Source organism: Nipponia nippon, unplaced genomic scaffold (assembly GCF_047370975.1).
Source record: "Nipponia nippon isolate SJK-2023a ecotype South Korea unplaced genomic scaffold, ASM4737097v1 scaffold_4, whole genome shotgun sequence".
Taxonomy (NCBI): Eukaryota; Metazoa; Chordata; class Aves; order Pelecaniformes; family Threskiornithidae; genus Nipponia; species Nipponia nippon.
In genome coordinates this window covers 103,923,966-103,949,225 of record NW_028262358.1, presented here as the reverse complement: position 1 = coordinate 103,949,225, position 25,260 = coordinate 103,923,966, and the positions used below count along the sequence as shown (strand labels likewise).

Below are 25,260 nucleotides of genomic sequence, written 5' to 3'. Positions count from 1 at the left end.
TCTAGTAGGCTGTATTTTAGCAGACTGAGTTTATTTAACTATTGAGTTGATAAACAAGATGTTTATTTGACAGCTCAGCTTATCCAACATTCTTAACATCCTCGGGACTTATTTTCCATGCAGTATCTGTGCTATACTACCCATTGTTATCAATTGTATATTCTCAACCTCATGAACTGTCAAAACCAGGAACAATTGGTTGAGGGTACCCACATGAGGATAGTCACTCATTTTGCTTGCTGTGAAATAATTGGGAAAAAAATCATAGTACAAATAAAAAGTGCAACCAAGACCAAGACATATGCAAAATGCATGTATTTGTTAAATGGAGCATTGAAACAGGCAAAACATTGCGTCTGTTGTAAGCTGAACCACAAAAACCATCTTGTCTGATACAGAGATTGAGGTACTCTTAAGAAAAGTCTGAGTTGATTCAAACTTACAGGAATGTCTGCCTGAGGATATGAGGAACATGAACTGATGTGAGTTATTTAGAAGTCATCAGTCCTCAGTCGTGCACTACAGAAACATGGTCTGCAATACCTGATTTTGTCTTTCTCTGAAGAATTGCTGGTTGAACGTATAGTGAGAGGCTATGGAGTACTCCATTCTTTTGCTGGTCTTTTGAAGTGTCTGTGCTTGTAACGCATATAGATGATAAGAAAGAGCACAGTGGAAGGCTGTATATACTCAAACAACTTCCACTCAGCTGAGACACCAGCAAATATGGATAATAGGGCAAAAACATTTTAAGAAAATTAAGAGAGTATTGTGTATTTACATGAAACATTATTGTGATATTTTGTATCCTAATCTATGTATTCTCAAGCCAGTCTTGTACCTTAAGGAAGTATTACTGACCCAATTTTCCATATGCAGCTCCGTGTTAGAAATATTTCAGCTAGATGCCAGATCCAAATCAGTTTGTATGCCAGCACGACAAGGGTGCAGTGCAGAGGCAACAAGCTGCAGTTCTGAAAGCAATATAGGCAGGGTAGCTCAGAGCTGCACTCAGGCCATTCAGCAGGTTCATGCTTACCTCACTGCATTCGTACAGCATAGACACATCGTCTGAGCTTAAGTACTTTTCCAGAATTACAGAAGTTGTCTCTGGCACAAAAATAAATGTTATTGATAGGAGAAAGTCACCATCACAGCATTATCAGAGTTCAGAATTGCTGAATTGAAACGGTTGTGAATAAAAAGTAAAGAAAGTGGCCTGAGAATCATAAGTTGCATTATTACCATCAGAGGTGGGAAGTGCTAAAGGTACAACTGGAGGACTGACAATAATGATTCTTCGTGGAATAAATACATTAAGGCTAAAAGGCAGTAGAATTCAATGTGACTAAGCAAAGCTGAAAAGAACAATGTAAAAGATGTTAAAAAAAAAAAAGACATTTATGAATATTATGACACTAGTGATGTGAAAACGTCTGGCAAAAATTAAAAAAAAAAATAGAAGAACACTAGAACAACTGGCAAAGAAGAATAGATACTGTAGGTAATAATAGCACCTCAACAGCTTCACAGTATCAGACATACTGAATGGTAATAGGTATCACTGAGTGGATTTAAAAACTAGTAGAAAGTTTATGTCTGGATATACAAAAATATCAGAGTTATTAAATAGCTACTTTGTTTCTGTCTTTTCAGAAGAAGAGGGTGGCGATCTGCTCAAGTCGGGCTTCAGTTTTCCAGGGACGCCAGAGGAGGAGCTAGGTACAGATATCATCTCTTAGCTAACTTGTACTGCTTGTACATCCAGAGGCTGGGTGCAGCTGTGGGGGTGAGGAGGCAGGAGGCTGCTCTGTGGTACAGCCTCTCTGCAGCCACAAAACCCACAGCAGGCACGGCACCAGGCGGTGTTAATGACAGTGGCCAAAAACCTCTCAGTCCAATCCTTCTGGGAATTTCTCACCTGCTATTAAGGTTAGAGAATCAAAAGCAGAAAAACATCAGATTTGGGTAACATCCAGGCAGCCAAGAAGTCAAAAGAAGGTGTTCAAGGAAATTATCAGCTTTCCTTCTTTTGTCTGTTTCTTTTTGTCTTACCCCTTAGAAAACATAGTTATTGCGGAAAGAGTTTTCAACGTTACCTTTTAAATTTAAAAAAATAACAGAAACAAGAAGAAATCAGAAACTCATAGAGCCCATGAGTGAAATCTCGATACCTCTGTCTCACAAAGCTAGTAGTAAAATGTCCCACTGGCTTCAGTGTAGCCAGATTTATACCTTTTAGATTGTGCACAATTGAGTTTCTGTTCCCAGAATTTCATATTCAGATTGTCACTGTTTTATGTGAAATCCATCAAAAATTTGATTTACATGCAATTACTTTATGTGGTTATTTTTGGAAGAGAAATATGGAAAGTGGTTTCTGTGTGTTTGCTAGCTAAAACTCCCTTTATTCAAAGTGAGCATACTTACGTTTCAGAAGTTAGTGTAACAGTAATTTTTCTCCTTTTATGCATATGCTCATGTTAATACGTTACAACAGTTTATTTTGTGTTATTAGGATATTTTTGTGTTTGACAAGAATATTATAAACTCTCACCCTGACCTTACTGTTGCACGTTGATAGGAAGATAAATCATGGTTGCTATATTAAGGAAAAAAAACCATACAGTTTGAACAAAGAGCATGAATTCATTCAGGGGACGTGATTATGTTTAAATAATCTCTTAGAACGGGATTTTCTAAAACAAGTAGTGTTGCCACTCAGTTACACTCAAGTCAAGGAGTTCCATAAACGTTCAGTGTAAAAATTGGACTTGTTTGTCCACTTAATATTAAAAACAAGTGAAAAAAAGCTACGGGGTAAGTTCCAAAGATCGGACAGAAGGATGTGTTAAGGAAGAGAATGAAGAACCTTCATGCAGTTTCTGCCTTAATTAAAATAGTGTAAGAGGGAAGATACGGTTAAACATGAAGCGCCCTAGGAATCTCACAAGTGAATCCTAGGGAGGAGTCATGGAATGAGCACAACTCTCAGCCTTCTTGGGGTGTGGTTTTTTTTGTCCTGCTGCCCCATTTCACAGCACACAGGAAGGAGTTCAGACGCCCCAGGGCAGAGTTCATCTCATCTAACAGTTGAAAAGTAATTCAGATGTAGATGTCTAAACTGTAGGTATCTGGACTTCCTTCAGAGTCAATGAAGAGTGATAGACTTTTCTAGGCCATAGCAGATTTGGCCTACTTTAGAAGCTTAACGTAGGGTGAGATGAATCATGCCCTAGAAGCATGCCAAAATTGTTCTTCTTCCCATTTGGTTGTGAAAGAACTGAAGGATTTCTGAAGCCAGAGTAAATGATGTACAAGTCAATAGTATTAAATATCAGGTGTCTACAGGAGTAAGGACCCTCATATGAAATAGCTAATCAAAGTTTAACACAAAGATATGTGCTAAACTGATCAATCATCCTGCACCCTGATTAGGAAGAAGATGGGGGATTAGTCAACAGAAATGAGGAACAGGAAAGTAAAAAACAAGAATAAAATCGCAACCAGACTACAGAGAAACCAAGCTGCTTTCAAAAACTTCAGCTATTTATGGCCAGAGGACTGAAAAAAAAATGTGCTAAAAGCAAGGAAAGATCTGTCCTTGCTCCTAAATTTTGGGTCGCTATTGGAGTCCTCTGAAAGTAAGTACCAAAGATCACTAGGTAATGAATGGAGAAAGGTGGATGGCTTTATATTTTCAGAAGGAAATCCTGTCCTCCTGACTTAGCTGCCAAACTGTAGATGGCCAAAATAGGTGTTCTGGATACCTTCAGTAATGTAAAAACATATGATGCCCCATTCTCCCTTAGAGAGAATCACTGTAAAACAAGGAGCATACTATGGAAGACGGAAATTGGGAAGACTTTTATAAAAGTTTTGAGATAGTCCGTTAACTTCAGTGTAGACAAGCTCTGTAGTTACAGCTGTGCTAGTGATTAACACCACTACAGAGAGCTGGGACATATCTGTCTGTCTGTTTGTCTGTCCCCCAGTGTTGTGTTCCGTTACTTGTAGATCTGAGTTGAAATCCATGAACTGACCATAACATTAGTGAAAAAGCTACAAACTATTAGATCTTTCTCAGTCTCCACTTCTTTTTTGCTGTTGCACACGTATAAAGATAAATATTCATTGAAGAGAAATCTGAATCTGGGTGGATACTCTAATCACTGGGCTATGGAAATGGTCTCTCTCTCTCTCTGGATATATATACACACCCCAATGACTATGTAATTATTTTGTATAAACAGCCTCAGTCTGAAGGACTGCTAGAGACATTCATTCCTGAAAAAAACAGAGAAAGGGCTTTCCTTGAGAAGAAAAATAATTGCCCCAAGTCAAGGCAGAGTAGAGATTATATTCTTTAAGGTAGCTCTAACTGCAGGGCCATTCATTATTCTAGACTCTCACTGTCCCAAGGAGCTTCAAGTTACGATCTCTCTGGTGCTGAAAAGTCTTTGGCTCCAGGCCCTTATTTGTAAAACGGGTTTAATATTTCCTAGTGAGGTTTCAGGGCTTTGGTGGGGATTAATTAATGTTTGCACAGTATCTCACCAGAGTGAAAATGCTGAATAGTCACTAAATAATGTTATTAATACAGTGATCCATTGCCTTAATTGGGAAAAGGTATCAAGGGATGGGACTGATCTCAACTCTTTTACATTATTGATTCTATAAAAGACCTCATTAGTTAAAACAGGCAGAAGTGCAATGGATTACTTCAAAAAAAGCTTACCCAAGCATTCGTAGTCTGTTCTCAAGAACAATATTTCATAGCTTTTCCATTACCATTTATTTGTTAACAGAGTTCAGGGTGGTAAGTGTTGTCATGGTTACAGGATTCACACTCACACCAAAAATTCCTGTTCTTTTCACTAGGAATATCTCAAATAAGCAACCTGATAAAGGTAGCAGGGCACGGGGGTAGGAGCAAGAGATCTGTCTGACATGCATGATCTCAAGCAGTTCATCCTAAGTCTCACGGAAACTGGAGTTCTTCCAATTCCAAACTTTCTTCTAGCTGGTGGTTATAAAATCTGAACAATGTTACTGTATTAGAAAATAAACATTTTATGAAACTACTCTTTTCTATGCAAACTGGAAACTTCTCACAGTCTTATTTACTTTAGGCATGTATAGGGTAAAGCAACAATTCGCTTTGAGTGTCAAAAACAAATAGTGCAATCTTAACAAGAGATGTATGGAAAATGTGCCATGTTCAAAGTGCATTCAAATAGTAAAAGAAACACGTGAACAGGGATTAACTTTTCCTTAAATATGTATTTTAATAGGTAGTACATGCACAGGGTAAAGAGGGAAAAATAGATTATTGAAAAATTATTTTAACACTTTTCTAGGTAAGGAAAACATTTATTTTACACAAGTTTAACACTTAGCAGCTTCTAATGTTAAGCAAAGAAAGAGAACTCACACTAAAGGCATTCTGTTTCAGTAAATTACTGTTTTCTCTTCAGGAAAAGATATTGAGTTGGTGTTAAGAAAAAGGTTAAAACCTATAAAACGGATTGCAGTTACTAATAATTCTCTTAACCTGCCCCAATTGCAAAGTAAACTGTAAGGGAGTTTAAGGGCAGGTTACAAAAATGTATTTTTATTTCGCAGTTGATGCAGTCATGCTTTTGATTAATTGGTACGGTTCAAGTGTCAGACAGTAACCCATGGTTATTCAATCACTGTTGATTACATGATCATGCCTTTATGACCTTATGTGTTGAAAGAAGAAAGGATATAGCTGTTCGTGAAATAAAAAAATAAATAAAGGCCTGACTTTCCAGTCTGTCTGTCTTTCTACCTAATTATCCAGCCTTCCTCAGTGTAGTCAGTGTCTGGACACTTTGCACTTTTCATGGGTTTTAGCTTCATATAACAGGCACGGCAGGAAATTTTCCCAAGGACAGACAAGGGGTTGGCAGTGGGCGCTTGGCTCTCCTCTGTGCCAGATCCATGCCTCGGTCCACCTTCCCCCAGAGCATCCAGGGATGGTTAGACAGCTGTAGGCTTTGACTGGAGCTGGTGGGACTTCAGATAGACACAGGGCTTGGCCACACAGAATAAACTGCTACGGTTATACTTATCCCTGTAATTAGCAGGCACAGTAACAAATACTTAGATGGGCATTATCCCAGAGACTGAATGTTTCCCTGCTTTCTGACATTAACCCTCAGAGGTCCAGAAGTTACTTTTATTCTTGTGCTATGGGGAACTGAGGTAGGGAGTCTACAAGAGATACCCACAAAGGTTAACTTTAACACAGCGAGGCAAGGTCAAGCCTCTCAGTGGCCACTGTCATCAATTCCCATGGCCTTATCCTGGACCACACTAAAAAATCATGGCTGGACAGGAAATCTTGACTGCAGATTTCCCGAGTTAATCCTCTAACCACAGGACTATCTTTCTTCCATATAATAAAAATACGTAGACAGGTGGTTTGGTATGGAGATACAAAAGTCTTTCAAACCTACAAGAGTTTTTAAATACAGGATGCCCTGATATGTCTCTGTGTCACTGTCTTATTTTCTTATTGTGACTAGCTGAACAGATACTGCAAAAAATAGCCTCTGTTTTTTTATTCCATCATACCTCTAAATAATTGCACTTCAAATCCTTCCTTTTCCTGTACCCAGAAACTGTAGTGTAGAAGTTTACTGATGTGATGATCAAGACCACAGAAACTGTTAATGAAATAATGGGGAATGTTTTTCAGAAAATAAATTTTGAACTTTAAATTCCTTTTAGTTATGCTTGAGAGCTTATTCTGTGAATTACTTTCAGTCATAGAACAAAATCATATCATATGGCCTGAGCATCATATAAAACCATGCTAAATATCCTGCATTTTAATTATAGGCTGTTGGCAACAAATGCTTACTAACAATCTGCAGACCAGAAGCTATTTCTAAAAATTAAGCACCTCATAATGTCAGAAAACTCTGCCAAATCCCATTAGGACCAAGGTCAATTCACAAACAGGAGAAGATATTTGTAAGGATGTAAGATTAATCAAATAGGTTATTTGTTATGAATTATTCATCCATTTCTACTACAGAATACAAAGGGGTTTACGCATTCGTTACTTTGCCAAGAAGCAAATATTTTTGTTCTAAATGATTTGTGCATCCTGACAGGGCTGTCCAGGGGAGGAGGCTCCTAAGTTCAGTTGCAGAGGAAATACATTTTTTCCAAATTGGGAAGCTTCGTCCCATTGTTAGACCACATCTGGACTACTGATTCCAGTGTCTGCACTGGAACAAATGAAAGACCTTTCCAAGGAAAAGAGAGAGAGAGAGAAGAAGTGGGGAGAAAGTGAAACAGCTTGAGTTAAGCTTTCACACATGGGATGTGGGACGTTAGCAAAGGAGGAACGTTTTTCTCTCCCTCATGCCCTGCTGACCTCTGTAACACCTGGGTGCATAGCTGATCCACAACATTTACTTTCCCATAGAGAATGCAACAGCTGTAATGGAGATGAGAGACTGACTCATCTGACTTCTTCTCCATGCCTGCCTTCTTCACTCAGTGTCTTCATTGCCTGCTTTCAAAAGGATAAAATGTGCGGCCTTCTAAATGTATTCCCATGATGGGCAGCTTAAATGATGTGCTCTCCGTTTCCCCAGGAAAAAGTTACTGTGCTCTACCTCCTCGTTCATTATAGGCTGCCTAGGCTCTATCGAGGGCAGGACAATCTGTATTGGCACAGCCAGGGTGGAGGGGTACGTCCAGTGTGGAGGTACATGACCACGGCTGGCCACATAGGTCACTGATTCAGTCTGGCTTCCTAAGGGGATTTGCACTAGTGTAACTAATGCAGCAGAATAAACACCAGCAAATATTGCTAATACAATTCAGGCCGGTGAATTCAGTTGTCATCTTTCATCATGAATTTCTCGTGCAATTCCATTTGTTTTTTCCATCTCTTTACAAAGTAATTTCTCTTCATAAATAATCAGACAGCAGCATATTAAGATGCCCTGTCTCAAACTTGCCAAGGGTGTGGGTACTTCTACCACTGCCTCGCCCCAGGAGCAGGTTTCACAGTTTGACCCTTAACTGCCACATGGAAAATCTGGGTGCTGATGGTTGCGGGAAAAGGCAATTAATATTTGCAATGTTTCTCAGAGACCCAAACCAGAGCTCAGCCAAACAAAAGAGATGGCACCCTGATTTGAAAAATTCCCAGTCTGAGGGTTATGGAAAGAGGCAGCTTTTCTACCTGTTACTATAGCAACAGGTTTAAAAGAGAACTTGTCACCAGGCTGCTGTTTCTTCCTGCACCCCATAGGAAAATCAGGATGAGACCTCCTCCATCTCAGTGGGTTGAGCTGAGCAGAAAAGTTCACAATACAATGACAAAGCAGCAAGAGGCAGCACCAAGGGTGTACAGCTGAGCAGATAATGATGAACTCCAAAAAGTAAAAGAAATAATTGTTTTGGGTCAGACCAAGGCTGAAACTCTGAAATTTTTGGTGAATCAAAAGGTTGCAGAGAACTGATGCTGAAGCAAACAGAAAATCAAATCAATTTCTTCAGTTCTGACAGTTTAAAAGCTGTATTGAATGTTTAAAAAAAAAAAAGTAAAGGGGATTTTGAAATAGAAAGGTATTTTAAATTGAACAGTCATATGTTCTGTGGCAATAATCAATGCTTTTGAGAATTAATGCTTAGATTATTTCTTTCCCAGAAGAGCAGTCTATAAAATAAGCAAAATCTTTAAAATATATCCATGTTTTAAAGAAATAATAAAAAGCAATTTAGAAGGAATGTGTAATAAATATTTTTGCTTGGATATAGAAACATTAGTTCTTGCAGTCCCCTCAGTATTACAGAGGATGGTAAACTTCCTCTGTGATACATCATCATAATCATAAATAAAGGACACATTCAGAAGAATTGCAGAAACATGAAACAAAAAAAAAAAAAATCATTCAAGGAAGAAGTTAATAAATACCAGCATTATTTCTTTTGTTTGATTTTCATTTACAAATCAACGATAAGTATTTCTTATTAGAAAAGAAACCTTGGAGATTTGGTAGTTCCATTCAGCTGAATAGTTGGTCCAAGTGGTTTGGATCTTTGGGATTAAATCTTGGCCCCTGTGCTATCAATGGCAGTATTTCAGCAGAACCCAGTTTCACCCTTCCATGCCATCGTCTTCCTGACTCGGGACCCTTTCAGGCTTCTAACACTTTATTCTAGTCCAGCATGAATTGCGCTTTCTGTAAAATACAGCCCTGATTAGAGGTGATCCTCCTCAAGTGATACCAGGATTCAAAGGTACACTGACCAAAAACTTTTCTCAGCAAATGTTTAGAACTAACCCCAACCCCAGTGAAGTTACTGGGAGATTTGTTATTGCCATCAACGTTACAAGGATTTCCCTTTTACTTCTAGAGTCATGTGTAGATTCCTGTGTATATCTTTGAGCTGTACTACCCAATTACTTTGGCTTTCTTTATTTGCTGAGAAAATTATTCCAGTTTTAATGACACCAAGGGAAACTGATTGTCTCCTGTATTTGACCTAGTAACTGCAAGCAACAAAATTTTCTCCTTTAGGAAAAGAATTCCATAAAGCCAGGCACAATAAAGAACAAAAGAAGTTTAATGGTGTTGGGCTAGCTTTTCTGATCTGTGTTTGGAAGCATTATAACCAATTTTCTTATAATGAATTGTTCAATGATGTTCACATAGTGAAACCCTGGTTGACTCCATACAGCTGTATTTCTCCAGAAGAAAGCTTACATGTTAGTTAGTTTAGGTCAATCTAATCCTGATCATACAGATTCTGGTAAAAAAAAGTTGGTCATAAATCATTTTGTGGACTTACCTCTGTCACAGCACTGTGACTGAAAAGGTGAATAGTGGCAACGTACTTCAAACTTGAAAAGCACTGTGAAGGTCTGTGTGCTACATACCAATCAATACTAGGACATCATACATTTCAAGCCAATGGAAATTAATTTTGCACCATCCTGAGGACTCCCTGCATCCCTCCACTCCAAACCCTGGAGCTTCTTGAAAATCCCATATTGCCTCTCATGGATTTCTGTCCTGTCCTTTGTCATGGCATGGGCACAATATTGTGCCTCTCATCCTCCCCATACAGTCCAAGTGCCCATTCTTCCACCCATAAGATGTGGGATGTCATCATTCCTCAAATACTGTTTCCACATTTCTCCTTTTTCACATATGGCATGCCCTGTTCTCCATGCCAGGCAGCCAGTGTTGTAACCCTGCTTTAGCATGTCCCTGGTCACAGCTTTCCCCAGTGATCACAGTTGTCTCTGTTTTCCTTCCTCTCAGTACATTGTACTATGTGTCCCCTGAAATTCAATACCCCCACCTCCCACCCTGCCACCTCAAAGATCCCTTTCTCGCTCATTGACAGTTATTCTGCACTCCTTTTACTATATACCCTTTTCTCTGATCATACTTATTAATCTCAGAAATAAATCCCTTGTGATGTTGGATTGCCAGTCTACTAAACTCTATTTGAAAGATGGATGGAGCTGAAGTCAGAGAATCGTGCTGAACAATATGATTGGGCACCATCAAATATTTGTTCCACCTGCAGATATCTGCGTCAATGCTCGAAACTGTGACTGTACTGAATCAGTGGCAGCACTCCATGTGCTCCTTACTTCTCCCTTTGGGTTTTCTGACTTTGCTCCAAATTGGTATGTTCTGGTCACTGATGCTGTTTTAGGAACAGAATTTGCATGTCCATTTTTATCTAACACAGGAGTTATAAAAACCATCTTTTACCCTTGGTCATTATTCATCATGTGGTTCTACTGAATTAGCTTGGGCTGTCAAATCATTTTCCATGTTTTAGCATTAGACATGTGCCTCAGATCACCTAAATTTATATATTTATGATGTAATTTTCTGCATCAGAACTTGTCATCCACAGCTTTCACTGTAGTCAGCAGAGATAAATATGTACACGAAGGGTGGTATTCATCTGATATTTTTTAGATATGTACTTCAGGCTGAGATGAATCATGCTGGTTTCTCACACTCCAAAATAAAACCACATCCAGATGGCATATTTGTAACAATCTTTGGCCCATATTATTCTTGAAGTCATACCTATATATTGGTTGGAATAGTCCTGTTTACACAGTATGAAACTATGACAGCAACAGCTTAACTGTATGGACTGATCACATCCTCTGGCTCCGTTTAGTTTAGTCTACTAGTATAAACACAGCCATAGATGCTGACCACAAGGACCACTCAGCATCCTGAATAGAGAGGTATTTCATTTTCAAGCTAAGTGTCAGAACAAGACAGGAATCCACGTGCAGCCCATGGCTAGTGTTCGTTTGACAGCCTTGGGCATTTTGGTGTTTGGCTTTAGGTCCTCAGAACTGCCTAATTCTCTCCTTTGACTGCGCAGGGAGACTGGGTGCATAAAGTACCTTGTTGCAATAGTCCTGAGAGAGCCGTTATTACTTATTTTTGAAGGGATGCTGCCCCTCAAAGTTCAATATTTCAAGTAAGCAGTGAGATGTTAGATAGGAATTCACAGATAAGTGAATGCGCTGCATGCAGTGCAAATGCATCAACTCAGTGTAATAGAAAATACAAGTCACTTCTAAAGCTGGAGGTTAAAGTCAGGTAGTCACCCAATCTTTGCAATTTTATGTAAATTTTTATACAAGGTGTTGTGCTACATAAAGACATTGGAAATCTCATGAGACCAGAATAGCAGCTTAAGGCATTTCCAGAATTTCTTCCTTGCACTTGGCAGGTTAGTCACTCTTCTCAATCCCTGGAAATATTAATTTTCAAGGTTAGAATAAACCAGAGAAAAATATTATAACAAGTTAATGAGGAAATAGTGCTCATCTAATGCTACTTACTGCAGTCCTTGGGCAGACAAACATCCAGCTAAAATATTTTATTTATGCATTTTAATATTTAATACGTACTTATTTGTTTAATTTATTTTCTTTTACACTATTTAATATTTGTATTAGTTATAGGTTAGAGTGTGAGTGTATTTTTTTCATAATACATTGCAGCACTAATTGAACTGACTGAAATAGCACAATGCAGCAGTCTGGTTTTCTACACCACATCTTTTTGAAAGCTAGGTTAGGTATCTCTTTTCAGCAATGCATTTTACTGGTTACACTATGCAAAAGAGCTGTTTCTTCTCCAATGAAAAGAGCACAAATGTTTCAGATGGGTAAGCAGTTTACTGAGGGGCTTATAAGGTTAAAGCAATTTACATTAATTTCTCAACAGAAAAAGAAGTGCTTTGCAATAAATAAATAAATAAAAGACAGAATGAATGAATAAATAAATAAAAGCAAAAATCAGGCACCATTTATTATTTCCAGGAATTATTATTATGCTCCAAAAGCTTGCTTTCAATATGTAACACACAAAAAGATTTGTGGAGACATGCATCTCTTTTGAATGTCAGAGGTGTTTCCAGTGTTTTTACATTGATTCTTTTTAGCAAGAGCAGTGTTCCAGGAACTCTAGAGATGCATAGACCTTATTTTTCATTGCTTAGAGGTTTTTAGCCCTTTTGCCCTAGAACATTAATACTAATTCTAATTCATTATTTCAAAAAATATTCTTGGTCCTCTTTCTTCCCTTGATACTGACTGGCACAAGGAAGAAGCTTGAATGCTCTAAAAATTGTGACCAGTCCCTGAGGACTGGCATATTAACCTCTGCTTGGAGTAAGAGAGCAACTCTTTTAGCATCAGAAAGTCCAGAAGAAAAAAACTGGGGAAAAAAAGCAGGAAAGGACATGGTATAACAGGGAAAGAATTGAAATAGACAGGAAGGGATGCAGAAATCCTTCCGTTTGTCAAGGTTAAAGGCTGACTTATATCTGTACAGTAGTCTCTGAAGAGAGAAAGCTCTGAAGAGCTTTAAGGGATTTTCAGGATTTTGGAATTACTGGATTGTCTCTGATACAACAGCGTATGTCTTGGTCTAGGTCACCCCCCCACAGTCTTTATGTATTATCTGACTATCCATTGAAGTCAATGGAAAGATTCCATTTTGCTCTGATGAAACCTAAAAAAAAGCCATTCCTGTGCTCACATATAATATATTTTTTCTCTGTTCCTGTTCCACTGTCTGCATTGGGTTACGTTTATTTGTTCTTCTGTCTCCCTTCAGTTCTTTGGTTCTGATGGTGGCACTTTCTTTAAGGGACTAGACATTAGTATCCTCAATTACTTTTATATTTTTAGGTTGATTACACTAAGAGAACACAGGAGCCTCTGTTAAAAACAAACAAACAAACAAACAAGCAAACAAACAAAAAACAATCCAGCTTCTATTTTATTCTAGATATCATTTTCTTCAAGACATAGACTAAAATTCCAGTACAATCTGTCATTATGGGATAAATCTGGCATTATTTTGTTTTACCAAAATCTTAAATTTCTTTTTAAAGAATTGAGAAAAAAAAACATTAATACTGTAGCTTTATTAATTTTTATGAATCAGCTGAGCTGTGGACATTGACCATAGACACACTTTTAGCCCCTTGCAAATGCTAGAAAAGCATGTTAGCTTAATTGAATTTTAAGCTAGCACATTTTTCTTTGCATTTCTGGCAGGCTAAGAGCTAGCACATGGTCAATTACACTGGTCTGGTACCATACAGTAATTCATTCAGCCATAGCTCAACTGTTTCCTCGAGCCCTGAAACAGGCCTCCTGAACAAAGTTGACTGAATAGTACAAAGCACAGGCAACTTGATAAATTTATATATTATAATGAAAATTTTTGAAGATTTTCAGAGGGTTTGTAAAAAGAAGTAATAGTGGCTAGGACATAGAACAGGTTTGATGTCCCAAGCAGAGCCCAATCCTACCTGGAGTGATAAATTTAGATGATGCACATGTAATTTGGGACTTTATCTAGTATCGGTTACTCTCTGTGGCAGATTTAACAGGGGAAAATTACTTTTGGAAAATGCCCCCTTCTTAATTCAGTTTTTAATTATTTTGATTATGCTTATTAAATGCTTATAGCAGTTTCTAACTACTGTGTTTCAAACAAAAAAAATCAGACATTCCATGAGGCACATAAAATGCTATAAGGCTGTGAAAGCCACATACAGAAAATTGTATTTTTCTATAGTTGTACTGAGCTAGAATCATAGGGAGTCATGAGGGACGGAAAAGCTGTTGTTAGATTATCCATTGCAGTGCAATCAAATCATGATGTCTCATATTCCTAGGGATGTAACAGGATGAAAATGTTTGAAGCCTTCTGGGCTATGTTTGATGCTGTGTGAGGCCTAAAGAACTCACCAGGGACTAACAGTTCTGTGCTAGGGAACTCGTTTAAATGGGTTTCTTATTCCTGTCTAACTCTTTCTTTCATTCTGGATCTCTGCCATGCCCTTCGTTTTTTGTTTGTTTGTTTGTTTGTTTTAAATGCATTGGCAATTCAGAGATGTAGTGCAAGAGTTACCTTCATTCACAGATGTGCAAGATTGTGACAAAAAGGCTGGGGGTTGACTCTCATCGTGCTGCCAGCTTGACAGAAGAGCCTCCTTCCACCTCCCTCTGGCTCATACCACTGTGAAAACAAAAATCAGCAAATCCACAAGCACTTTGGAAAATGTTGCCTGTATTCCAGTTTCCTTTTCTGTAAAAGGAGAACAGTGCCTTCCACATCTCATGGGACTGTAAGAACTAATGCAGTAATCTCTGTCAGGTGCTTTGGGAACCCTTTATGGGAAGCACAGACTAAGTTCAACACATGGACCATTATTACTCCCCTGATAATGTTTGGTAATATACTGGGTTAAGTACCATTAATTACAGTGCTACTTATGTGGCTGAATCCCAATGCACTGTTGTAATTTACTACCTTGTCTATATATAGCTGTACTTTTAATTAGATAATCAAAATGATGTTATTTCAGAGAAACAGTTATATTTCCTTTTTGTAACTACATTTATGCAGGGTATTATATCCTAAATAGTACAACAGACTGAGTAATCAACAGTAATAAGTTTTTATTTTAATGTGAAAATAGCCGAGAATTAAGTAAAAGAAACTGGTATAAATACAATATAGAAGCAGAAAAAGATATATGCACGCCCACATCAGTTTCACACCATGATAAAGTCTGGAGGTGACGTCTGGACCCTTAAATCCATCTTTGACGTTAGTGTGGCAGGATTGTGCCTAGGATGAAGGATACTTCGTTTGTTAGTTTAATGCTACATTCATTTTAAAACATTATGTGGAGCTCTGTTGAAATTGGGATGTAATAAAATTATCTACACATCTTCCACTATAGAAAATGTAGAGCATTTAGGTTAGGAGATTGCTGATGCTAAAGACTTGCAACAAGTTGCATTCTGTACTGAAGGTATCATGACATAACACTTATTACTTGAATAAAATTAAAGAGATATGGGTATTGATCTGTGTCATAACCATATCCAGGCATTGAGTTTTCACCAGCAGTGGGAATATGATTTAGGAGAGTTCTGTCATATGCTTAGAAACCCCTCAAAGTGCTGTTCGCTACTGTGTTATCTCTACACACTGGTCTCCAGTGTCCAGTTATGTTGTTATATATAACAAGTACATATTCTCTGGCTTCCATTCTGGTTGAGGCCTTTAACTTCCTTGAATTGGGCACCTGTGCAAGATTATTTAGATTCTTTAGATCAAATTTGCAGAAAGGCTGTGCTAAGTAGGTTGTATAAACACTTATGCATCTGTCTGATCCTCTAAAGGATTGTCTTGCATCCTGAATCTTTGTCTGCTTTTGAAATGTTACTTAAATAAGCTGAATTTGAAGAGAGAAAGTGAATGCAAAAATCAAATTGAAGCATTTCTTTATTTTTTTTTAATTTTCTGTTTGTAGCATTTGACAGCTGCAAGAAATTGCATGAGAGAAAAAAAAATCAAAGGCTTGAGTATCAAAATCTTTGCTTACAAGTGACTTTTATTTAGTAATCATGCTTGTTTAATAACCACAACTTGGAGCACATGATCCATAGGAACAAATAATATAAAAACCCATAGCTTGTACCTAAAGATATTTGTTTTATCAGGAATAACATAGAGTCATTAAATAAATATTTTGTAATCTGGACATAAAAAGGGAAAAAACACCTAATAGAGAAGACTTTACATGTATGGGAATAGCGATAATACTTCTGGGCTAAGGATAACAGATGTTCAAATGGTGTGAAATGCTTATTCATAAACTGTCTAGTGATATAAAAATTGAGCTTCATTTCAGTTTGTTCATATTCTTTTTCGCTTTGCTGTTTATTATTTATGTTTATGAACAGTGAACTTGGGATCCTGAAGCTGAGATTCATTTCAGAAAATGAAGTTCAGTTTGTGATACAAAAATGGCTCCGTGGAGAAAGGACACATTCAGGTTAAGATATCCAACTGAGAAACCACAGAAACAGAAACTACACCCATGTAACTTAAATGACCAGCCACAAAGCTTGACACATGAATTCCAAATATCAAATAATAAACTGAATTCTTGAGTGTATCCATTAAATCTATTTGAGTAAATTTGTGTAATGAATAGCTTCATAAAACTTAGAACTGCTAGCAGACAATTTTTCAAACAGGAAGGAGGCTGCATTCACCCCATAATTTGCTCGTAGTGAGCAATTTTAACCAGTTTTAAAATGGTGAATGAAATTCCATAAATGGTGAGACTTCCCATCAAGCTTATAGAGAAAAAATGTTTAGTTTTGCAATATACTTGGATTTTGCAAGTTAATCTTTTAATCAGACACATAACATAGGTTTTATGTGTTCTCCTGACAGACCAGCAGTACTCATGGTCACCTTCTCAGCACTTCAATGAAGAAAGATACTCTCCTGCTCCGAGGAATATGAAAGGATTATCTGGTAGTCGCAACCAACCACAGTTATGTTCAGCTCATACTTGTGGCTTAGCATCCCCTGAAGATTGTGAACACACCCACGACCATATCCACCATGGGCAGGAGCCAAGGCAATCGTATCTTCTCAGCCCCACAGAGAGTTGCCCGATGGACCACCATCGTTGCTCACCACGCAGCTCCATTCATTCTGAATGCATGATGATGCCCATGGTAATGGGCGATCACATGTCAAGTAGCACTTTCCCCAGAATGCACTACAGCTCACATTACGACTCAAGAGACGACTGCGCCATGTCTCACGGTAACCCTAAGATTAACCGTATTCCTGCAAATCTTTTGGACCAATTTGAGAAACAACTTCCTCTTCACCGGGATGGGTTTCACACTTTACAGTACCAGAGGACCTCAACAGCTGCGGAACAACGCAGTGAGAGCCCAGGAAGAATACGCCATCTCGTTCATTCAGTCCAGAAACTTTTTACTAAATCTCATTCTCTGGAAGGATCATCCAAGGGCAACGTTAATGGAACAAAGGGAGACAGTCGAGGGGACGACCATCATCACGGGCACCATTCCAAGCATAGCAAAAGGAGTAAAAGTAAGGAGCGAAAACCAGAAAGCAAGCATAAATCTGGAATGAGCAGCTGGTGGAGCTCTGATGATAATTTGGACAGCGATAGCACTTACCGAACCCCTAGTGTGGTAAATAGGCACCATGCAGATCACATATCCCATTGCTACCCTGAGGCACTCCAGGGGCATTTTGGGGATCTCTCATTGAAGACTTCCAAAAGTAACAATGACGTGAAATGTTCAGCTTGTGAAGGGCTAGCAATGACCCCTGATGGTAAATATATGAAAAGGAGTTCTTGGTCCACGCTTACAGTAAGTCAGGCTAAAGAAGCTTATCGCAAATCATCACTGAACTTAGATAAGCCTCTGGTTCATCAGGAGATCAAACCTTCCTTGAGGCCGTGCCATTACCTTCAGGTAAGAGGAAGATTTTCTTAATATTTGTAATGGAAAATGCATCACAGTTTATGCCATTAAGCCATCATAAAAAATACAAAGGTATTCCTAAAGAATATCTGCAGATACTCCATGAAAGTGAGAAAACGCTAGCTTTTATCTCGGTTTATAGTGCATAGATTAAATAAAACTGGTGTGATATAAATTAGTTTAAGGTCAGTGGATGTGTTTTCAAGTTCACACTGAACATCTTGATAAAATCCATACATCAGACTAAAAAGGGGCAGATCTTCCAGCAGTCTGGGGGCTAGAAAAAGCGTCAAATACATCTGTAAATGAGTAATTTTAAAAACAGGCTGTGTGAATGTCTATTTTTTAGTTATTTTATTCCTTTTCTCCAGGTTGTTCTAAGTAACAGGAGAATAGATTTACTGGTGTACTCAATTGCTTTGTCGTGATGATGATTACTCACAAACTTCCTTTTTGTGACTGGGTCACCCAAAATCATAATGAACTGAACCTCTTGAGACCATACTATAAGCTGTCCTTGTTAGAAGTTATATGGGTACCTCAGGGAGAGAAATATTTCAGGCCTGGTATGCAGACTCTTTGTGGTGGTGTTCTGCACACTTGTTTTCTTTAGCAGCAACCGAGAAGCTCCCACTTTCTCCTACGTTTAAACTTTTATACCTGCTGCTTGCTGTTAGTGTAGTCATTTATGATGCTGCATGATGACCTGGATGTTAAAGTGATATGGGTTTAAAAATTAGCTTGCAAAATATTTTTTTAGACATTTACATCATTTACATGGCCTAGGTCCAGCACAGTCCCATGACAAGTGTCATTAGCACACCAGGGTGTACAGAGAACTGCAGTGGGAGTAGAGCAGAAAGGAGGGAGTAGCTGGGAGGATATAACTTCTTCAGCTAGCTTTGCCACTGGAAAAAACGTAGTGTACAAATATTCCCTTAGGTATTTTTACCAAGTACAGCCTGCAAAGCCCACATTGTTCTGAGTACCTTCTCTTTTATTTCTTTTTAAGGAACTTCTCTTTCTCCAGAACTTAACTGATTCTCACACTAACATGGGCAAATCTCCACTCCAGGTATATGTATTTAGAGATTTTCAGTTCCTGTGGACTCTGCAGAAGCCAACAAACACAGACTAGCAACCGTTGTACTTCTGTGCAGAGCTCTCTCCCCCCTGAGCAATCAGGGACCAATAGTAATGAGTCACACTTGAAGAGCCAGATTTTTTCAAATGCATGTGCAGACATCCAGGATCAATCTTCCCTACTGAAACAGGGAAAGTTCCTCACTGCAGAGAGAGGAAAATAAAGAAATTGCAAGCATCATAGCATTGCCATGCAAATTCATTCCAAGTTAGACTGACAGCTGTGATATTTTATCATATCCAAGTACATTTCTCACGTATGTAAAACAGCCTGCACTTCCCTGGAAGTTTTTAATCTAATTCAATGAGCCAGAACTGGAAGCGCATCCTGTGCAAAGACTTCCACTTGTGTCTGTGGTCTAAAACCACGTGTACAGCTCCGACGTTACAGAGAAGTTTAGGTATGGCTAGCTTTTTCCTTACCATAACATACTCCTACTTCTACACAGACAGCTCTGGTTCCTCTACATCTCTGCTGGGTTTTGCGCTTTCCTTCTCATCGTGTTTCATTGTTTCTTCTTCCCTGCTCTTTACATCTAATTTTTCTTTGCAGAAGCCACCAGTTTTTACTTTTCATGGGCCTTCCCCTTACTCCCAACTTATGTCAGCATCCTCAAGTGAATGTGAAACACTGAGTTCACAAACTAACTTGGTTATCGCTAGGCTTTAGATCAAGCCCAGTGGCAAGCCTAGGGAGCAGGAAAGCACATTTTTTGCAGTCATTGTTTTATGCTTTTTGTGAATTTGGGGTGACTACAGAAAGGAGTTTTCAGCCAGTAATTAGGAAGGTTCGTCCACTGGTAGGTTCATCCAGCTTAAAATCTAGGAGATGTGAATTTACATTTTTGCTGCACCAGAGACTTTCTCTGTGATCTTTGCTTTTAAGCCCCTTTAAAAATGAGGTAGTAGCCATTCCCTATTGACAGAGATCCTATAATGGAAATTTGTTAAGACTTGAGTGCTCAGTTACTACAATAAAGAATCTATAGTTGTGTCCAAAGCAATAATACCAAGAATTCTGAAAAAGGAATATTCTCATTATGAAATATTAAAATAAAATATATGTTCTGTAGAATCTGAATATGCCATTCAGAGCATAGATATCCTTCAGGTGGAGTGGCTGGCTTATTCACTAGCCCAAGGTCAGCAAACAAATTGAAGGGACCCCATTCTGTCAATGTCATAACTAAATGCTTAGTTTTGAAACTTCTGCTTTGAGGGATGCTGTGCTGTCACACTGTAATCGTTAAGACCAGAGATATAAGTCCCGTTATTAGCTCTGCCACGAACTTTCTCTCTGACCCAGCAAATGTAATTTGTTAATCACTGCACACTTCAGTTACTCTATCTGCAAAACTGAGGAAGGATATTTAATTTTTCTTACGGCACTGTGAGAAGCATCACTAAATAATGATTGGGTAAAAATAATCATTAGGTTCAGAAACTGAGAAAGATAGAGAAATATGTCAGGATCCCTAGCCAGGAGAGTTTACTGCCTTGCTCCAGAATATCTGGAAATGAGAATTCAAGGGATTATGAAGCTGATTATGCAGCAGATTTCCCTGAGGTGCACAAGTGAACAGATTAGCGAAAAACCCCAGGCCCTTCACAGGATCTCTGTGTTTATAGCATTCCAACACATGATATTAAAAGACATTTCTCCTGAGTGATGTCAGCTATATATTTTTAAATTATTTTTAAAGCAAAGCTGTGAAGTTATAGTCCTTCAGCAATCTTATATATGAATACATAAACATACCCCATAATAATAAAAATTAATTTTCTATGTTTATATATTAATATTATAAATTTATAATACATATATGGCTTTTGCTCTGCTAGCTAGTTCTATGAGGATTCACTGTACCCAACTCACTTTTCTATCTACTGGTCTCCTTCTTGTTATTTTTCTTTTCGACACATGTGTAAAATACTGCTACTTCTGTTTTCCACTGAAGAGTGTTGGTATACAGAGTCCCAGACTGGAAGACCATGGCAGTGTCTTAGGCCTGTCCTTGAGACCATGTTTTCTGTGTTGTTTCCAGGCTTCCATTTTGTCTTCCACAGTAATTACTGAGCTGCTTTTTCCTTAAAACTGAAACTCTGAAATGAGCTTCTACCAAATTCACAGATGCTTGAAAACAGGAAATGAGAAAAGAGGTTTTGAAGGTTTCTGCACATTGTATGCTTAAGTCATGTCCTAGGGTTGAAAGCAGGTATTTCTTTAACCTGGTAAATCTCCAAGCTTAGCCTCTGGCTCCTCTCTTAGGATTTCACATTCCCTGCTCTTCCGCAGAGAGTCCTTGCAGGTGGGGGATCTCCTTGCATGGGGAGTGGGCTGTTGTAAGTTAGAGGTGATTCAGTCAATGTGCCTTGTTCCAGCATGGGTGGTCATCTGGTCCTAAAGTGGACCGTTTCAGAGAACTAAATTAGTAGAAATAAAGCTGTATAAAATAGTGATTCTTTTTCTCATCTAAAGCTTGGATCGGATTTACATCACTCCTGCTACAGTGGACATGGTGGGAATGTGCAGAAAGAAGGGAAAAGGGAAGAGTCGGAAGCCTCTTTGGGCTCCAGCTCGTTGTTAAATCAGCTTAGCTGTAATGTGAACCAGACGGTCAACTAGCACCACAGGAGCAGAGAGCAGCCTTCTGTAACTCTACACTAATAGCATTTACCAGATTCTTGTGAATGATTAGCAACAGTTTTTATGTATGGGCCTTTAATTTCTATTTTGAATGCAGACAAATTGAGCTACAAATGCATTTCTGGGCACAAAACAATTCTGTCATCTCACTCCGCAGGTAGAATAGCCCAAGTAGATCACACATGCAGTAAAGAGCAGTTTTGTATAGCTTTAGCTATAGCAGCTGCTACTGCTCTCCATGTCATTTTAATTTTAATATAAAATATGTTAAGAAAAAGATAAATGAGTTGCGAGATCTCTTCTTGTCTTCATCGGTTGTTTTGGCTAATTGGGTTCAACACATATACCGTGCAATGACTTTAATTAATTTTACTCTGGTACGAGTACTAGTGAGGAGCAAGGATTTTCAACAGAAAAAATATACCTGAACTAGATAGCTTTGCTAAAATGACGAATACAAAAGTGTCACTTACAGTTTCCAGGACTGAAATACCTGTGAATGCTAGTTAAAGAAAAGTAATTCCTACAATAAAGCCAAAAGACAGGCAAGAGCATAGCACTCGCCATCACTGAAGTTCTGGAGCACAGTGCTACGTGTCACTGATTAATATTCCTCCCTCAGCCATTCAACAGCCTGTGAAGCGGCAAGCAATCAAGGTAAACATACCACAAGGTACAGTGAATGAGTCAGCACTAAAAGAGAAAATAGCATGTTGTTCTAAAAATGGCTTCAGCCCACTCCTGTCTTCCTAGTGCATTTAAGTACTAGCGTCATCCATTACAGCATTGGCACTGCTAACCATGTGGGTAATAATGTCAGCTGTGTTCTCTGCAGAATGAAAGAACAGCACAAGAGTTGGTCTCTTAAAAAAAGAAAAAAGCAGCAGTTTCAACAAGGCTCTTTGCTCGTTTAAGTTATGCCTACATGGAGAAGAGCTTTGAGGACAAGCTAAGGGATAAAGAGGCATTAAGCTCTTAGTTACATTTTTCCAGGAACTCTTCTGGGGACAGGACAGATTCCCACAAACGAGACCGTTGCCCTCAAGAGGCATGCTACTGCCTTGCACTCTTCCTCTCCCTCTGGTTTACAAGGATGGATGGATTTGAACTCAATGCAGCTCTCTCAGCACTTCATCTTTGTGAAACTAGATCATATCTGTTTGCTTGACATAAACCCATATATGATCTACAGAAACTACATCCAGTACTCTACCAACCGATGCATACTGAGGAGTCAGCCAGAGCTAGTGGAGTTTTGATACTAGCATCCAAATCACTATCACCCATGCTGCCTTCACAATGATTTATGACCAGCCGCCACTCCAGAATTAACTGGGTTGTTTCCACAGCAGGAAAAACTAGTGTAGCTAGTAGGGTAGCAGGGTAGACTGTGTCCTAAGTCAGCATGGACATGTGCTGTACCATTTTGATTTCTACAGCCCATTACAGTCCCACAAGGATGTCTCACTAGCCCTGTGCTCTCCCAGTCAGGGGTGGAGATATGCAAGAGAGACCCGTAATGCCCAGACGATAAGGGAAATGATGGGACAGTTAATGCCCACAGTCTGTTCGCACCGTTAATGTCAGCCTGCAACATCTGGTGCAGCGCCTGAGGCCGCCCTGTGGAGTTATTCCCCAGGTCAGGAAGGGTGTAGTCCTCCCATACAGAGCAGCAAGCTCAACCACTCGTACTTGCTCTTTATAACATTCTGTCGTGGTTTAACCCGAGCCGGCAACTAAGCACCACGCAGCCACTCGCTCACTCCCCCACCGGTGGGACGGGGAAGAGGATCGGAAAAGCAAAAGGGGAAAGCTCATGGGTTGAGATAAGAACAGTTTAATAATTGAAGTAAAATAAATTAGAACAGTTAAATAGGCAAAGCAAAAACCGTGCACGCAAACAAAGCAAAACAAGGAATTCATTCACTGCTTCCCATCGGCAGGCAGGTGTTCAGCCATCCCCAGGAAAGCAGGGCTCCATCACGCGTAACGGTTACCTGGAAAGACAAACGCCATCACACCCAATGTCCCCCCCTTCCTTCTTCTTCCCCCAGCTTATATACTGAGCATGACGTCATATGGTATGGAATAACCCTTTGGCCGGTCTGGGTCAGCCCCCTGGCTGTGCCCCCTCCCAGTTTCTTGTGCACCCAGCAGAGCACGGGAAGCTGAAAAGTCCTTGACCAGTGTGAGCGCCACTTACCACCTATTTAGCAACAGCTTAGCACTACTTAACAAGAACCAAAGCATCAGTGTATCATCGACATTGTTCTCATCCTAAACCCAAAACACAGCCCCATACCGGCTACCAAGACGAAAGTTAACTCGATCCCAGCTGAAACCAGGACACATTCTCTCTACCCATCGTATCTCTGAAGTATTGCACTTACTATTTTAAGAACATTAAATAAAAAGGATTTAATAAAGCTGACACTTCCCTGTATTTACAGAATGCTGGTAGTTTCGTGTGTCACAAAAAACAGAATGCTTCTGAAATATCCCTTCCAAGGGAAAAAACAAACAAAATAAATATATTTAATCAATGATGGCGTAAACCTCTGACCAAACAGTTGTCTCAGATTACTGGTGTCTTGAATTACTATGCTAATCAGGGATACAACAGCGCGCTGCTTCCATGCCCATGTGCTAGGACGCTCATATTGGCTGAAGCTTTTTTCCAAACAAGAGTGGAAGGATTTCAGAGTTAGTATTTTCTTAAAGCTGCCAAAACAAGTCCCTATTACTGCAGAAATGTCAAAGCTAGGAGTAGAAAAGGGAGGCCGTGATCCCGCTGCCCTTTAATCAGGGGGAATTGTCCTCCTTTATAACGTTAGTACAGTGTATCGCCAAATTGTTTTTTCGACGTTTACCTCACTGAAGCTGAAGGCTGACCTTTGCCGTAGTTACACAAAGGTGTTGCTGGCTCTGAAGAAGTTTTCAGCCAGGAGTAACTTATTATTTTATACACTCAGGCCAGTTGCACCTGTCAAACGAGACTGCCAGGAACATGCACTCGGGGCTGTAATGACCGCACACCCTCCTATGCTGCAGGCTTGCTGCCTAGGGCAGAGACGGCTCCTCTCCTCAGCAGTCTATACCATTTTTCCTGCAAGGAGGCGACTGTAAAAAATGGTGAAGCATTCAAAAATGTTGCTTTGATTATTTTTCCAACTGGTTTTGGCCATCTTACAGTGCTGTGCTTAAAGGTTGTTTTTTAAAGTGGAGTTGCACGTGTGTTTAAATGGCTGAATGTCTATATCGATAAGGTCCCTGGTACTTCTCGTAGAAGAACTGATCTTCTCAAAAGCATGCAGATAGTTAAGTGTTACCTAGTAGCTAGACAGGAAAAAAACTGCTCATTTCATTCTATAAGCTAAATAATTGGAGTCATCTGGAGTTAACTGTTCAAAACCGTCAATCATTAGTTAAAATGAGAAAAATGGATGAGCAGCAAATATATCTATTTTATATAGCCTTTAAAATTATTTACATTTTAAAGACATGCACTGTTTTTTCAGTAGTAGCCCTCCAACAAATTAAAATAGAAGTTCTGTCATTTCCTGCTTAG

The 25,260-nt window shown here is 39.0% G+C and overlaps 1 protein-coding gene across 16 annotated transcripts in view; it reads left to right on the top strand.

The window, feature by feature from the left end:
* DLGAP2 (DLG associated protein 2) overlaps positions 1 to 25,260 on the top strand; it is a 480,050-nt gene that overhangs the window by 369,040 nt on the left and 85,750 nt on the right. For 11 of the 16 annotated variants that reach the window (XM_087775281.1, XM_087775268.1, XM_087775267.1 and 8 more), the window contains 2 exons: positions 1,657 to 1,722; positions 16,824 to 17,893. In XM_087775281.1, coding sequence (XP_087631407.1) covers positions 1,657 to 1,722; positions 16,824 to 17,893 — 1,136 coding nt within the window. The remainder of the gene's footprint in view (positions 1 to 1,656; positions 1,723 to 16,823; positions 17,894 to 25,260) is intronic. The other 5 variants (XM_087775270.1, XM_087775269.1, XM_087775278.1 and 2 more) reach the window with 1 other exon arrangement.